This window comes from Haliotis rufescens, unplaced genomic scaffold (assembly GCF_023055435.1).
Source record: "Haliotis rufescens isolate VD_foot unplaced genomic scaffold, xgHalRufe1.0.p SCAF_3, whole genome shotgun sequence".
NCBI classification, from domain to species: Eukaryota; Metazoa; Mollusca; class Gastropoda; order Lepetellida; family Haliotidae; genus Haliotis; species Haliotis rufescens.
The window spans coordinates 4,011,297-4,029,394 of NW_025964001.1; the positions used below are offsets into that span (position 1 = coordinate 4,011,297).

General features: G+C 45.8%; 1 protein-coding gene across 3 annotated transcripts in view; it reads right to left on the reverse strand.

The window, feature by feature from the left end:
- Positions 1-18,098, reverse strand: part of LOC124131864 (U3 small nucleolar RNA-associated protein 25 homolog) — a 35,515-nt gene that overhangs the window by 12,897 nt on the left and 4,520 nt on the right. For 2 of the 3 annotated variants that reach the window (XM_046495363.2, XM_046495365.2), the window contains exons 6-16: positions 17,597-17,692; positions 16,641-16,716; positions 16,049-16,101; positions 14,524-14,609; positions 13,556-13,618; positions 12,314-12,428; positions 5,832-5,913; positions 5,404-5,560; positions 3,903-3,999; positions 3,234-3,319; positions 1,872-1,954 (exon numbers count right to left, since the gene is read on the reverse strand). In XM_046495363.2, coding sequence (XP_046351319.2) covers positions 1,872-1,954; positions 3,234-3,319; positions 3,903-3,999; positions 5,404-5,560; positions 5,832-5,913; positions 12,314-12,428; positions 13,556-13,618; positions 14,524-14,609; positions 16,049-16,101; positions 16,641-16,716; positions 17,597-17,692 — 994 coding nt within the window. The remainder of the gene's footprint in view (positions 1-1,871; positions 1,955-3,233; positions 3,320-3,902; positions 4,000-5,403; positions 5,561-5,831; positions 5,914-12,313; positions 12,429-13,555; positions 13,619-14,523; positions 14,610-16,048; positions 16,102-16,640; positions 16,717-17,596; positions 17,693-18,098) is intronic. The other variant, XM_046495364.2, reaches the window with a different exon arrangement.

Consider the following 18,098-nt stretch of genomic DNA (forward strand, 5'->3'; position numbering starts at 1 on the left):
CGGCTTGCAGAAGCTCTGCCCAGGCAGAGCAGAGGCAAAGTTCTGGTCCATATCGTGAGCCATGGCTCTGAAGACATCGGGAGGAGAAAACTGAAGAGACTGCGGTGTATCTCCGACCTTAAAGCCCGCACGCGTCGGGTTGTCATCGTTCTTTGGGAGGCCTAGGAGGGCTGTCGTCACAATCCATCGTCGACGTCGATTGTGGAGGCGTAGATGAAGGAGCTGCTGTACTAGTTGACGGGCCATGGACCCCCGACGTAGTCGTATCCTTCTTGGTCGACGCCGTCGAGGCGAGGACCGCTGCCGTGATCTAGGCTATCAAAGCCGTGTCGATATGAAAGTGAGACGAGGTCGTCGTTCTGTCACTATCTTCACTACGACGCTGAACTCCCCGAAACTCCCTTCGAGAACGTCGCACGTCCCCGTGGGGACGAGGGCTACGATCTCTAACTGTAGAAGTACTACGATCCCCATCGTAGTTATCGTCCGAATCGTACATTCGACGACCATGATGACGATGAACGCCCTCGTGTCGTGTACTGTCTCTCGACGAGGCACTCGACCTGTTGTCCCGACTTGAACGGGAACGACTTCTGTGTCCACTGTCGTCCCGCACGACGTCCCTATCGTCGTTGGTAGAACGAGATACGGACCGACTGGGGACCGTAGTCCCCTCATGGTCCTCGTCACCACCCGGTCCCGTCGTAACGGGGGAGGCTGAGTGACGCTCTCGATCAACCGAATGACGAAGATCAGTCGTGCGGGTAGTACCATCAGCAGGCGAACGGTCACGTGTCTTGTCGAAAACTGAAGTTGACTGAGGCGGGTCTTTATCAACTGATTTCTGAGGTGTGGTCGACTCGCCACCCCCAGGGCCTGATGTGGAGGTGCAGAGTCCAAGGATCCAACCGATGACCTTCTCTGCTTGTAGTGCTGGTCAGCGGCCCGCTTCGCCAACGCACGAAGATACAAGTTAAAGTTTATTGAAGAGAAGTTCTCACATTCTTTACAAGGTTTATTCCACGAACACGTTGAAAACCCGTCCTTAATGATGCAGGAAGGACAATTCTTGTGAGGGTCTACTTTAGACAGTTTTCCACGTGTAGAATCACTGTCAAACAGCGAAACACGCGTTGAACACAAACAATGGATTACCAAGGATTACATTCCAGGAGTCTACAGGTAAGACATATTATTACTTTATTAGAACAACTGTAGATAAGCGATAAGTACTAGTAGAATACAAACTAGCAGTCTACCGCGAAAGACTTTCTCGAGCGACCAGCGCAGAGGCGCACTGAGAGATTTGTGACATGTCATAGGGAGGTGTGTGCGCAAACGGACGGAAACAAGTTTAATGTTTACATTCCAGCTTCTGGCTTCCTCTTAAAGGGTATGAGAGATACCCATTTGTACGACTGAAAACAGACTAAAACATACATATTAGATTTGTAGCCCTTGAAAAAGCCTTAAAAATGCTTATCCTGTTTTGCTCTAAAAGTGACACACATATTCAACGTTGTCAGTACAAGGAACATACGTTTTTTCCAAACAAGGATTCACAGGATATCAAAATGATCATTCAAAATATTTAAAAAAATATTAAATATTAGAAAATAGTCCCCATCACAAAACATGGAAGACAGTGTAAAATATCAGCTGGTGAAAAGGTAGGTAATTTGAGCCTCTTAATCCTGGTCTGGGTGCCCTCATAAAAATGATACAGGTTCTTAAAATCCTTAACAATGAAAAATTTAAATACAAACTGGCCATTCCTTGAAAAATATTTATCTACTGCTCTAAGGATATGGCACTCTAAGATCCAGGTCCTTCCGTCAAGAAAATCATGTGTGCATTTTAAACAAGGATACTATGACAATATTTGTTGAAGACGGCATTGATCTCTGGAGTGGGCGCTGCACTGAAGATGAGAGACTGTCGGTACAGGTGAGACCTGGAATACAATAAAACAGTTCCGTCATGGCCGAGAATAGCAGAGATGAAGAATCACCAAGGCTCCCTTCAGCTTCAGTCACAATGATTTTATCATGATTTTATCATGGCAGCAGGCATGATTGGCACTATCCGCTCCCAGCAGCATCTTTCAGAGGCAAGGGAGTTAACTGACTGTAATGTTTCTACCCTTGCCAAACTAGGCTGGAATTCCAGAGTGACATTTTGGCTCGACGAGTCTATGCATTGTCCAATAAAAATTGTGCAATGAACTAAACATCAAGTGCATAAACAACATGGATTTCAAAATACAGATTTTGATCGACTGCAGGATTTGCAAATCATGTGTACCCTCAATTGGGCGTCAACAGATATTTTCCAAATCCTCCATGTTTTTAATCGGGGTGCTCATATGATTTGATGCACTTCGCCAGGTAAGGAATGTTACCAACAATACTGATCTTGATTATTGATCAGATTGTCTTGACTGGGAGCCGTATTTTGTTTGAAGCAAATGCAAGTGATGTGAGAGGTGGAATCTGATAGGTCAATAGAAGGGACATAACTCGTAATTGCCACTGGTGGCGCTATGATCAAGCCATGAAAGTCCAGCATAGTTTCGGCAAAAGTGGAAACTGGACTTTAGTAGTCAGTTAATACCCGTGCCTCAGGAAGATGCTCCAAGAACTATTGCCACCATTTGATTTCCAATATTAGCCATGAGACAAGGTAAACTTCTATGGCTCTATTCAGCATGGAAATATTCATAAAACCTTTAATATTAATTCTTCTATTTTTAAGTTTAGTCCAGTGGACTAGTGGAAACCATAATTTTGTATATTTTGAGTTTGTAGCTAGTCCTACTTGAACAAGAAAAAAATGTTTACAATCTTTACATTTTCTGTCACTTCTATTCAATTCCAATTTCATATTCATTAGCTAAATTGAAGACTTGAGAGCTGGTTAAGAATTATAGCTCTCAAATGCTACTAGTCAATGCAGACTACCATCATTGTATTTATACTTGTCCTTGGCACAAAGTGGTAGTCTTTGGCTAGCAGACTGGTGCAAATTTTGGAAGGCTGAATATAGTTCGGGTCAGGTAACGAGTGGTAGGCAGTACTCGCAACAATTTGCCAGAAAAGAAGGAGGGTCAAAAAGGTAACCGCCTGGTTTTCTGACAAGCCGAGGCACTGAGAACCTGGGCTGGGCTTGGACTCCATAACACTGGGTTATGACATGAGGATGATGATTGTCATTTCTATACAGGGGCTACATACCATCCACTGAGAGTCCACATCCGAACTCGGGAGAAGTCCACGTCATGGCTCTCCTTGGGCTGCAGGTGCAGGTGCTTGAACAGGTGCTGTGACCAAACAACGTACACATCATCAGGACCAGTACAGGAAAACTGTCTAGTTCCTACAAGAATTCTTTATGGTACCCAATATGAATTACATGATAATATTCCATAGAACAATTCTCCCCCAAAATATATGAACAAATAATCGTATATTTGTTTGTTGGGATTAAAGAATTCCAACAGTTTTTAGGGTAACAAAGCATGAGAATGGCATGGTATAACCTATATGTGCCTACCAAGATATGGTTCCAGTTCTGAATGAGAATGGCATGGTATAACCTATATATAGACCTACCAAGATATGGTTCCAGTTCTGAATGAGAATGGCATGGTATAACCTATATATAGACCTACCAAGATATGGTCCCAGTTCTGCATGAGGAAGACATTCTATATCCTGTATATAGCCTACCAAGATATGGTCCCAGTTCTGCATGAGGAAGACATTCTATATCCTGTATATAGCCTACCAAGATATGGTCCCAGTTCTGCATGAGGAAGACATTCTATATCCTGTATATAGCCTACCAAGATATGGTCCCAGTTCTGCATGAGGAAGACATTCTATATCCTGTATATAGCCTACCAAGATATGGTCCCAGTTCTGCATGAGGAAGACATCTGCCTGGTCCAGGATGAGTAGCTCAATGGAGGACAAGAAGTCATAGTCACGGTCTTTCTCTCTGAAAGATGGAAAACCTTCATGTATTATCATGAATAGTGAGAGTAACACTGACAACTACTGAGAGCATCATTTTACTTTCAGTTCTCACGAAGGTCAAGCAAACAGGGAGCGTTGAGACAATGAGGTAAGGTGAGACAATGAGGTCAAGTATGTATCCCCACCAAGACACAATGCAGAGGCAAGGTTGAAGTCACCCCTCAGCCCCAGGGAAGAGGAAGGGTGAGGGCGGCTCATGAGATGTGTGGGGGCCAAGGGGAGGGGAAATGGTGATGGTACCCCTCAGCCCCAGGGGAGCGGAAGAGAGGGTACATCATGGGGGGGATGGAGGAGGAGAGAAATGGTGGTGTAACCCTCAGTCCCAGGAGAGGGACAGGGTGAGGGTAGCTCATGAGATGTGTGGGGGTCAAGGGGAGGGACAGGGTGAGGGTAGCTCATGAGATGTGTGGGGGTCAAGGGGAGGGACAGGGTGAGGGCAGCTCATGAGATGTGTGGGGGTCAAGGGGCAGGACAGGGTGAGGGCAGCTCATGAGATGTGTGGGGGCCAAGGGGAAGGACAGGGTGAGGGCAGCTCATGAGATGTGTGGGGGTCAAGGGGAGGGACAGGGTGAGGGCAGCTCATGAGATGTGTGGGGGTCAAGGGGAGGGACAGGGTGAGGGCAGCTCATGAGATGTGTGGGGGTCAAGGGGAGGGACAGGGTGAGGGCAGCTCATGAGATGTGTGGGGGTCAAGGGGAGGGACAGGGTGAGGGCAGCTCATGAGATGTGTGGGGGTCAAGGGGAAGGACAGGGTGAGGGCAGCTCATGAGATGTGTGGGGGTCAAGGGGAGGGACAGGGTGAGGGCAGCTCATGAGATGTGTGGGGGTCAAGGGGAGGGACAGGGTGAGGGCAGCTCATGAGATGTGTGGGGGTCAAGGGGAAGGACAGGGTGAGGGCAGCTCATAAGATGTGTGGGGGTCAAGGGGAGGGACAGGGTGAGGGCAGCTCATGAGTTGTGTTGGGGTCCAAGGGAGGGACAGGGTGAGGGCAGCTCATGAGATTTATGGGGGTCAAGGGGAGGGAAAGAGTGAGGGCAGCTCATGAGATGTGTGGGGGTCCAAGGGAGGGACAGGGTGAGGGCAGCTCATGAGATTTATGGGGGTCAAGGGGAGGGACAGGGTAAGGGCAGCTCATGAGATGTGTGGGGGTCAAGGGGCAGGACAGGGTGATGGCAGCTCATGAGATGTGTGGGGGTCCAAGGGAGGGACAGGGTGAGGGCAGCTCATGAGTTGTGTTGGGGTCAAGGGGAGGGGGAATGGTGATGTTACCCCTCAGCCCCAGGAGAGGGACAGAGTTGATGCAGGGGTGGTAGATACTGTGATTGTTTGGCGACCCGAGAGAGCAGCAAGGATGAAGAATACCTACCCCTCTGCTCCGATGATGGTCCGAAGACCAAGTGGTGACGCCAGGATGATGTCGGACTGGTAGAATGGCATGTAGAGCTTGAGGGACCGCTTGGACACTGATATTCCCAGGCGAAAATGGTCATCATTGTTTCCGGTGAACAATGACTCAAAGTCCTCTGCAAACAATATTACAAACCTACAGTACTTTGTTCCAGAGAAAAAGTCAATAATTATCTGACAACATAAAACACTTACATTACTGCCTTCATAAAGCACACAATACACTTAATAGAGTAGTAATTCTAGGGTGTTCATACATGACCAGGGTCCAATGACCTATCTATCTCTATTTCCGGGAATAACCAGTGTCACGGAGTATGGTGTCCTGGTGTTCCAGGGTGTCCTGGGATGGTGTTGCAGGTGAATGTCCTGTGAAGGGAATCCTACCTGGTTTAAGGCCCTTTCTGTAGTTGTCTTCATCTTCTGCCCCATACTCAGACTTGAACCTCTTCTTGCTGCTCACCATCACCTGACAACACAACACCACGGGGATGATACAGAACGCTACACCGCCCCATAGGCTAACCCTACACAATACAAAACAACTGGACCAATTTTAACCCTACACAACACAACACCACAGGGCTGATATTAACCCTACACAACACCACTGAGCCAATATTAACCCCATACAACGTAACACCACAGGGCTATCTATTATCAACCCCACACAACACAACACCATAGGTCTCACACTGGCCTCACACAACACAACACCACAGGGCTAACTATGACCTCACATAACACAACACCACAGGGCTAACACTGACCTCACACAACACCACAGGGCTAACACTGACCTCACACAACACAACACCAAAGGGCTAACACTGACCTCACACAACACAACACCACAGGGCTAACACTGACCTCACACAACACAACACCACAGGGCTAACACTGACCTCACACAACACAACACCACAGGGCTAACACTGACCTCACACAACACAACACCACTGAGCTAAGACTTGCCTCCCACAACACAACACCACTGAGCTAACACTGGCCTCCCACAACACAACACCACAGGGCTAACTATGACCTCACATAACACAACACTACAGGGCTAACACTGACCTCACACAACACCACAGGGCTAACACTGACCTCACACAACACAACACCACAGGGCTAACACTGACCTCACACAACACAACACCACAGGGCTAACACTGACCTCACACAACACAACACCACTGAGCTAACACTTGCCTCCCACAACACAACACAACACCACTGAGCTAACACTGGCCTCCCACAACACAACACAACACCACTGAGCTAACACTGGCCTCCCACAACACAACACCACAGGGCTAACACTGACCTCACACAACACAACACCACAGGGCTAACACTGGCCTCACACAACACAACACCACAGGGCTAACACTGACCTCACACAACACAACACCACAGGGCTAACACTGACCTCACACAACACAACACCACAGGGCTAACACTGACCTCACACAACACAACACCACTGAGCTAACACTTGCCTCCCACAACACAACACAACACCAGTGAGCTAACACTGACCTCACACAACACAACAGCACAGGGCTAACACTGGCCACCCACAACACAACCCCTCAACACAACACCACTGAGCTACCCCACTGCTATTGAGACATTCCAATGATCAGCCACTGCTGTTCTATCAGAGATGCTTCCGGCTGGGACATCAGGATGCACACTCTAACGCAAACTCAAACACTCAATAACTGCAGAAATAAATATACCACTTAAGTTTTGTAAGGGATATTCAGTGATTTGGGGATATGAACTCTGTGCCTGTTATTTGATGAACGAGACAGAAGCACTGTAAATTATGGTTATAACGGACTCAAAGGGACCACTAATTTTAGTTTGTTAAAACCGTAATTTGCTATAAGCATATATACAGCATATATACACAAATGGACAGGACAAAAAAATGGGTTTTTCAGATTAAAAACGATGTTTTATTGGTCTGTTTTCAGTCGTACAAATGGGTATCTCTCATACCCTCACGTCTAGTCGCACGTTTAAGAGGAAGCCAGAAGCTGGAATGTAAACATTAAACTTGTTTCCGTCCGGTTGCGCACGCACCTCCCTATGACATGTCACAAATCTCGAAGAATAAGCCATCAAGCAGGACTGGACTGGATTACTTCCCTGTGGGGATGGCTGGGTGGGAACGTACGACTGAAAACAGACCAATAAAACATCGTTTTTAATCTGAAAAACCCATGTTTTAGTCTGTTTCAGTCGTACAAATGGGTAGAATTCGACGGAACACTGGAAGGAGGGTCGGGAAAGTAATCAGGCAGTGACCACTTTCACGTCGAATGTACCAAGTTCCTCACCCCTGTAGTGACAATAGAACATTCGACCAGATGCACGGACGAGACAAGTTGTTTATCACGAACGCACAGCATGGTTAATGCTCTTCGACACACAACTAATTATCGATGCGATAGGTCAACTGCACGCGTCAGTTGAACAGCGATCGAAGTGTGGTTGACGAATAGTTTAGTTACAGAGCAACTCGCAGTATACAAGGTAACTAAAACAGCATGTTTAATGCTCTTCGACTCACAACTAATTATCGAAGCGACAGGACAACTGCACACGTCAGTTGAATTGCGATCGAAGTGTGGTCGGCGTATAATTTAGTTACAGAACAACTCGCCGTAGACAAGGTAACTAAAAAATACGAGCAGTATTACAATGTATGGGAAGACGATGCATACACCGAATAACCATAATAAAAAACAGAAGTACTACACGCAACAAAAAAACATAAGAATGCGTACATTCACCAACAGCTTTTATTGTAACCTGTTATATGTCACGAAGTGTCGAGCAAAAACTCCAAAGTGAATAAAACACAAATTCACTGTCTTTTCTGAGAGATCTGTTGTGCCACCACGAGTGGACCAAACTGTTTGAGTCCTTCAACATCTTCTGTGGAGATATCTCTAAGATAATGCGAAGCAAACACTGAAGTAGATCTCCAAAAGCAGCCCTCCATAATAGCTTGTAGCGAACAATTACTGTGGAGTGCTAATGTTGAAGCGATGGCTCGAACTTCGTGCGGATGAGAGGAGGTGGGAGGTGCGAGTCCTTGCGCCTCGTAAGCTCTGAGAATTACCGCTCTCAACCAAAATGAGAGAGTATTACGTGTAATCTCTTTCTTTGCATTGGTTGAGAGCGGTATGAACAGCCGTCGAAAATGTTGTCGTCGCTGTTCAGAACGCTGCAGGTAAATACGAAGCGCACAAACTGGGCACAAGGTGAGATCAGCGTGATCATGAGGGCCCATAATGGCAGACAAGGAAGGAATGTGGAATATTCTCGGATCTTGCCCAGGAAGTTGATTTTTCGCTAAAAAGTCCCATCTGAGACCAAGATGGACGTTGCCATGGTTACGCTGATCGAACGTAATCCGACCGACGTCAATGGCATGTATTTCCGAAATTCTCGCAGCCGTAGCCAGCGAGAGAAGGAAAGCCGTTTTCTGAGACAATAAGTCGAACGCGACCTGATCGAGAGGCTCGTAAGCATGACTAGACAGGTTGCGCAGAACGACATCGAGGTCCCAGGCCGGCGGTCGGAATTTACGTGACTGATCTTCAACCAAGAAGGCACGTAGAATCTTCTGCAACTCCGGTACTTTAGTGAGCTTGTCGCCCGTAGGAGACGGCACCACCGAAGCCAAAGCTGCCAGATATGTCGAGATCGTCGATCCTTTCAGACATCGAGATGACCGAAGAGAGACTAGGAACTCCGCCACCTGTGGTGGGGTCGCTACCGCCGGGTTGAAGCCATGAGACCTGGCGAAAATGGAGAAAGTGGTCCACTTGTCATCGTACAGCTTAGGAGTCGTAACTCGATGTGCCGACGAGACAAGCGCTGCCGCTTTAGCCGAATAGCCTTTCTTCATTAACGAGGTCTTAAGCAAACCCAGGCGTGAAGCTGGAAGTTCTTTATCCCCGGATGCAAGTTGTCGGTGTGAGGATGAAGAAGGAGGTCGTCTCGATCTGGCAACAGGAACGGTGGTTGATCGATTATCTGAAGAAGTTCCGGGAACCACGTTCTGGCCGGCCAATAAGGCGCGACCAAAAGCAGACGTAGGTTGGCCGTTTGACGAACTTTCACCAGTATCGATGGTAACAGCACCGTTGGCGGAAACGCGTAAGCGTCTAGACCCTCCCACGATATCGCTAGAGAGTCGTGGTCCCATGCCCGTGGGTCTGGAACCGGCGACACGAATCGAGGGAGGTGGTTGTTGTACCGAGTTGCAAAGAGATCTACTTGGGGCAACCAGAGTCGATCTGTCAGCGGATGAAAGACTGTCGGATGGATCATCCACTCCGTGGGAGACGGCCTCGATGGTCTCGACAGGGCGTCGGCTATCACATTCTTGGCCCCCGGGATGTGACGGGTGCGTACGCCCATGTCCAAGTCGTCGACGAGGGCGAAGAACCTGAATGTCCAGTCCAGAAGGGCCGCCGACCGAGTCGTTCCCTGTTTGTTGACGCAGTGGACGACTGTGGAGTTGTCCGACTGTATCATCAGCCGTTTCCGACGGAGTCGAAGTTTCCAGAACTCGACCGCCCGAATCACTGCTTCCATCTCGAGGCAGTTGATGTGGAGGACCTTTTCTACTGGCGACCACAGCCCGGCCGCTTGGTCGTCCCCGAAGTGTGCTCCCCAGCCTTCCAATGACGCGTCTACGAATAGGTGTAGTATGAACGGAGGCTCGCTCATAAAGACGCCTTCGCAAACGTTCGACGGCTGGAGCCACCACTCCAGATGACAACGTAGCTGCGCCGGAAGTGGAACCAGGAGATTGGGAAACTCCAGGTGGGGGTACAGCAATCTCTGCAGCGGACGAAGTTGAAGACGACCTCGACGAGTCAGGTCTTGGGCCGATGTCAACAGACCGAGGACTTCCTGCCACGTGTGCACCGACGCCGGGGCATGTAGAAGTCTCGGAACGCTGCTGACAATCTTGTCCCAACGGTCTTGAGGTACCATGACCAGATTGACTCCCGTCTGGAAGCGTATCCCAATGTACTGTAGATCCCGAGTTGGTACCAAGTCCGACTTTTGAAAGTTGACGATCCACCCGAGGTACCGTAGTAGACTCAGGGTGGTCGCCAACTCTTCTTGAAGGGCTTCTGTGAATTGGTGAGCTTGGAGCCCGTCGTCTAGGTAGAAGGCCACCCTGATCGCCTGCCGATGGAGCCATTCTACGACCGTCTTCATGATCCGTGTGAAAATGCACGGGGCCGTAGAAATTCCAAACGGGAGGGCCGCCCACTGGTAATGAATACCTTGGTATTCGAATCGGAGGTACTTCTGGAACTCGGAAGCTATTGGTACATGTAGATACGCGTCCTGAAGGTCTATCGAGACGAGGAAGTCGTTCGGTAATATCATCCGACGCAGAGAGCTGAGGGATAGCAAGCGGTTGTAGCTGGTGACGAACAGCAGAGTCCATGGATTCCAAATGCCTGTCTTCAACAAGAATTTTGGAGGGCGCTGGTTTCTTGAAGAGTAGCCCCCAATCCAAATCCCTAGTCATGGGTGACGAAAACGGCATGCCATAGATCGGGTAACGAAATCGACCAGGCGGCTTGCAGAAGCTCTGTCCAGGCAGAGCAGAGGCAAAGTTCTGGTCCATATCGTGAGCCATGGCTCTGAAGATATCGGGAGGAGAAAACTGAAGAGACTGTGGTGTATCTCCGACCTTAAAGCCCGCACGCGTCGGTTTGTCATCGTCTTGTGATAACTCAGGTAGAAAGTTAGATAGCCAAGCAAACAACTCAATGTCTTTGGGAGGCCTAGGAGGGCTGTCGTCACAATCCATCGTCGACGTCGATTGTGGAGGCGTAGATGAAGGAGCTGGTGTACTAGTTGACGGGCCATGGACCCCCGACGTAGTCGTGTCCTTCTTGGTCGACGCCGTCGAGGCGAGAACCGCCGCCGTGATCTGGGCTATCAAAGCCGGGTCGATATGAAAGTGAGACGAGGTCGTCGTTCTGTCACTATCTTCACTACGACGCTGAACCCCCAAACTCTCCCTGCGAGAACGTCCCACGTCCCCGTGGGGACGAGGGCTACGATCTCTAACTGTAGAAGTACTACGATCCCCATCGTAGTTATCGTCCGAATCGTACCTACGACGACCACGATGGCGATAAACGCCCACGTGTCGTGTACTGTCTCTCGACGAGGCACTCGACCTGTCGTCCCGACGTAATCGGGAACGACTTCTGTGTCCACTGTCGTCCTGCACGACGTCCCTATCGTCGTTGGAAGAACGAGATACGGACCGACTGTAGATAAGCGATAATCTACCGCGAAAGACTTTCTCGAGCGACCAGCTCAGAGGCGCGCTGAGAGATTTGTGACATGTCATAGGGAGGTGCGTGCGCAACCGGACGGAAACAAGTTTAATGTTTACATTCCAGCTTCTGGCTTCCTCTTAAACGTGCGACTAGACGTGAGGGTATGAGAGATACCCATTTGTACGACTGAAAACAGACTAAAACATATGTTTGTCATATCCGTAAGTTTGACAAAAGCATGTGCGTTATAGACATAGTTTAATCTCTGACAGAAGAACATTTTTCCCCAACAGATACTCATTGTAACAATGAAGATCTTATCTAATAATTACAGCCATAAGTCATCCTATAATTTTTCAAAAATGAAAAGGAACAGTGCCATTAAAATAATACTGTCCTACAACACACAGCAATAAGATAACATTAGTACTTGTTATCTTCTGTAATTATCAACTTCCATAAAATCTGAAACAATGTATTTTGCTGGGTAAAATGTTGCCAGTCCACCGGGCAGCACATTACCTGTTCTGCGGGAGCCAACAAGCTGGACATGATGTTGACCACTCGGAGGGCCGACTCGCGGAACGGCAGCACCATCAGCACCTTGGGCCTGGTCAGACCCTGGTCGCGGTAGTCGCTGGAGATGGAGAAGAAGCAATTGTTACATGGCAGCGTATTTTATTGTTAAACAATGATAGTAACTATATTACATGGTTTCTGTTGAATTCGGTAGAAGTTCACGGCATTGTATTTGGACAGTGATTAGTTGTCAGGAATATAGTACTGTTTAATGTAAGCAGTTTTGAGAAAGTTACAATATTTAGATGCTAGTGTCAGGGTTTTTATGAATCAACCACTCCCATGGTCTAGCGGACAGAGTGTCTGCCCAGTGACTGAAAGGTTGGTGGTTCAATACCCGGCCACATCATACCAAAAGATATTAAATGATAGTACTTATTGTTAACCTGCCTTGTGTTTGGCATTAAGGGAATAAAACAAGGACTGGTTGGCTCGGAGTCAGCATACTGTGCCTGAGTGGGGTATTCATGTTAAAACAGCGGCATGTTATCTCAGTGGGCTAGCACTATACAACCGGCAATAGTCCGGACTAGTACAAGCAGCCACTCACACACACCATGAACCGTTATTAAGTGCAATAATCTTGAACGCCATGTTAACCAAATTTCACCACACCTCTTAATGAATCACAGAAAATCTTTATTCAAGGGGATGGTTTTAGACATCTTCTTACAATATTCCTGCTATATCACAGCAGGGGACACACATTCCATAATGCACCATTTGGGGAATAGAGCCTGTGTCTTCACAGCAATATTGAAAGCATAAACCACAGCGTGAGAAACTAACAGTATTAGTCCACGAGTCCTTATAATGATAACATATATCAAAACCCTCAAACATGGCAAATGTCTACTAGTCCTTATGATACCCTAATTATGGGGCAGTTTGGCAAGGACTATAGGACTAGCGCTAATTTCTAACGCTGAAACCACTAGGCTATCTTACCACTACTCAAATTACATTGTTGGCTCATTAGTTCACGATCTTGAGTGAAGTGTGAGTGATTGTTGTTGTACATGTTTTACGGAAAAATTCTATTGCTTTAAATTGTTTTACACAAGAGTGTTTAAACCAAACACAAAAAATACCAGTCGAATAAAAAGATATCCTGAATTCCATAGTTCTTATTATTATTTGTTATCTGCTAATTTTCAGTTATCACCCAGTCAATATTGTACTTACTCAGTATCAATTTTCTGTTTCGACTTCATCTTGGTATTATGACTGACCACTCGTGTTCGAGTCCTGGAAAAGACAACGCTTGCTTGTACATGATCTCAGGAGAACACTAAAGGTAAATAGCACAAGTCATGACAGAAATGATTAAACTGAAGAAAAATACAAAAATTCATTACATTGATGGCTCTCTGGGTTTCGGTTACATGAAAGAATGCTGCTCTCTCTGAGCAGCAACCTCAGCACAACCACCAGTTTACCTCCTCCACTTGAGGGGAAACATCTGTTAGGCTTTACGGTCTTTTGGAATGGGGACCAGACTTACAAAGCTGTCTGTCGACTTTGTTTGTTTGGTTTTTTTCAAAAACAATTTGATAAGAGAGTAAATTGGCTTCAGCATCACTTTGAACAGTATTTCTGTAATATCAAAGAATGTCAGCTTAATTAGGGAGGCCTCCAAGAGGACACGTCGTAGATAATTACAGCTTTGGTATGACCCACAAGCACCACAGATGAACGAGTATATTTGAAACAGATCTGAATTCGAAACCAGTGTATTCAGGATTGGCTTAGGCTTGAAATGAAAGATTTTGTTTTTTTGTTGTTGTTTAACGCTACACTCAGCAATATTCCAGCTATATGACGGCGGTCTGTAAGTAATCGAGTCTAGACCAGACAATCCAGTGATTGACATCATGAGCATCGATCTAAGCAATTGGGATATGATGACATGCATCAACCAAGTCAGCAAGCCTGACCACCCAATCATGTTACTCGTCTCTTACAACAAGCATGGACGCCTTTTACGGCAACCATGGGTTGCTGAAGACCTATTCTAACCCGGATCTTTACGGGTCTGCAATGAAAGAGGACAACATTGTATACAATGTGGTGCCATTAAGTGTCACATTAAGGACCGCATCTTAATAACAGCCACTAACCAAAGTTGACCTGATGAGCAGAATGGAACTCACTTCAAGGCATGGTTGAGGGCATGGAGGCAGTACACAAGACGAACCTCCTCTCCGTTACTGTGTGTCCGCTCAGAGAAGGAGACATCCTAAAGAATAAATATTCATATCTAAAAAACCTTCCTTGTATAATTCTTTTTGCATATGATACTGATTAATGTGCCACTGTCAACAGACTCAACACTATGTTTCCAGGTCTATTATACAGTCTGGAAATCAGTCAAGAAAAGTTTTTGATTTGAAAAAAAAATAATTTGGCTCCAGCAATTAATGCCAGTTTGGATATTATTTATTTGTTTATTGTTTAACACTGCACTCAGCAATATTTCAGCTATATGGCGGCAGTCAAATCAAATCTGGACCAGGCAATCCAATGATTGACATCATGAGCATCTATCTAACAATTGGGATACAATGACATGCATCACATGAGGCATTTTACACCATCAGTCTGTGAGTGAGTGAGTGAGTGAGTGAGTGAGTGAATATGGTTTTACACCGCTTTTAGCAATATTTCAGCAATATCACAACGGGGGAGACCAGAAATGGGCTTCACATATTTGGATTCGAACAGGGGTCTTCGGCATGACGAGGGAAAGCTTTAACCACTAGGCTACCCGACCGCCCCCATCAGATTGTGAATGTTTGTTTCATGCAGCAGTAGCCAATGTTCCAGCTATGGCAACGAGGCCTGTAATACAGCAAGTCTGGGACAGACAAACCAGTGACTGAAAACAGGAGCAAAGAGACTTCGCTCGAAATATGCCTGTTCACCCAGCAGTAGAAATGGGTACCCGGTAGGATGAGATTGTAATGACTGTTAACCTTCTACCACCTCACAAGACAACCTGGGTTGTATACTCCCCAGGGAGAAGAGAATGAAAACTGAATGCACACTGATCTACAGCCCGGGATACTTCTGCTATTGTTTTGAGCATTGACAAAGTCACCCAGTCTGACCACCCACTCCACACAGCCAAGGACCTATTGTGGACCAGGGTTTCAGAGGACGAGGGGAAGGAATACAGGCAAAAGCAAAACAGTACCTTTGAGTCAACTGAAATAACTCACTGAGTGAGTGTGTTGGTCAGTTTGAATTACCGTATTCGACATAATAAGCGCCCCGCTCTAATAAGCGTCCACGGCGATATTTGCTAATATATTGGCAAGTGAACAATCCCAATTAGCCCCCCTTCCGATTTATCAATGTACACAAGACTTATTTATTCGTGTATAATACGCACTCGTGGGTTGGTTATATGCACCCTTAATGATGGGCAATTAAATTCTGGAAAAATGCATCTGTCGTATATAGCATAAACCACAAAATTTATCTTTCAACTCTGTTTTTTCAACCAAAGTAATATTCTATTTCTAATTTTGAGAGCGCCCTGGGCGCTTATTACGTCGAATACGGTAATGCCACTTTGAACAGTATTTCAGTTATATCAATATCATAGCGTGTCATCTTGTGGGAGCAAAGCCTAAAAGTGATGCAGGTCTTAGAACGCCAATAATGGATACATACCTGGTAAGCATTTAGCAGGGAGAACAGCCCTTGTTGGAGGGGTGACAGATCTTCTGGGAGCAGAAACCAAAAATATAAGGCAAGGGCTATAACTCTGTAAAATATTAATTCTTGATGCGGGGTTACGAACTTGATCTACCGGATATCGCCGTCCATAAAATGACCCTGCCTGTAAGGCACCCTGTACATATTATCCCTTGGTGATGTATGCAAAGTTTCATTCATGTACTGAAGGATGGAGCCCTAACCTACATCCTTGTCCTACTTCCTGGTAGTGGAAAATGATAGAAAAAGACCCTAAGGTTTTGGGCGTTTTTGTTTTAACGTCTCACTGAGCAGTATTCCAGCCAGATGACGGCGGTCTGTAAATAATTGAATCTGGACCAGACAATCTAGTGATTGACATCATGAACATCGATCAACGCAATTGGGATACGATGACATGCATCAACCAAGTCAGAAAGTCTGACCACCCAATCTTATTAATCGCCTCTTAAAACATAATGAAAAAGGAAGGTCATATGTGTTGACAGCATCAACAGTGATTTTATGTCTGCTTCCCACAGTAGGGTTGGTTCTCCAGCATGTGTACCTGCAGCCTTGAGGGTGGGTGGCTGGACCATGGTGCGGTTTGTCTCCCCTACCTGGTTACAGAGGGTTTGCTTCACCTATAAGCAAACAGGTTTTTGCTTTGTAAAATATGTCAAAGTTAGCATTCATCAAATTTGTACAATTTTAATATTTAAACAGTGAAACTGTTAAACCTGACCAGTGAAAAATGATACAGGAATTCCTGATTAATCCCTCTTCCAAAATGGTACGGACATGATATTAATTCAGCTGATAGATCAAGGAAACCAAACCATTTTGATTGCACAGCCGGGAAATGGCAGTGCGAGTGACAGACTGTTGGTCCGATATTGAAAGCACAGCACAAATGTGACTTTTCAAATTTTCTTATAGGTGTTCTGCGTACTAACAACATTGTGCTTGAATTACCATACGTTGAAGACTTTCTTCCAAAAGGATTTTGAGCGCCGGTGCTGTTATGTTTGCAAACACAACAGCAGGAACATGTTGTTAATGCGTATGCACAGAAATGTCAACAATGCCCATATTTGGGCATATATCAATATCTGCGCAACCAGATTTTGCAACCGGTTTCAGTTTGTTGTTGTTATGTATTTACACCTAAATATATATTTAACATGGGTAATAAATAAAAGGCCACACTCATTTTCGTTAAATACCATTTTTATGAAACTCGTGAACTATGCTCGGTCAGATACCATAGAAAGTCCACTCGTTTCGTAAAAATGGTATCTATTGAGAATGAGTGTAGTATTCTCTATATATCACATCATCCATACCATGTTATATCATATTATCTATGACATATTATATCACATCATCTATACCAGGTTATATCACATCATCTATACCATGTTATATCATATCATCTACACCATGTTATATCACATTATCTATACCATGTACACTTTATCCTGGACTTTCAGTAATATCTCAAATTTGTACAAAATCTCTCACCTTAAGTTTTCTAAGATCTTTGAAATTTGTTGTTTCCATTTTTGAAAGTAGGTTCCAGTTCTTTGAGAGAAGGATAGCCTTACCCACATTTGCAACCTGAATCAGAAAAGTGTTTCTCGTTTTAATACTGCAAGAGACAAGAAAGACATTTGAATTAATCTGAGTGAGTGAGTGTGTTGTGTTTAATGCCGCTTTTAACAGTATTCCAGTTATATCACGGCATGCCAGCTTAATGTGGGAGGAAAGCCTGAATTGATGCAGGTCTTCGACATTTACCACTTGGTGAATGAATTAATCTGAACTAAAAACAAGACACAGTGATCCCTATCCACACCATCCTGGCATAATTATAATCCAGTTATATAGAGTTTAAATAGAAACAAGGGCCATAACTCTGTTAAATATTAAATCTCCATGCTGGATTTCAAACTTGGGTTGTATACTCCCCAGGGAGCTGAAAATGATTCTAAAGTGCATACTGGTCCAGTGACTGGGGTAATGA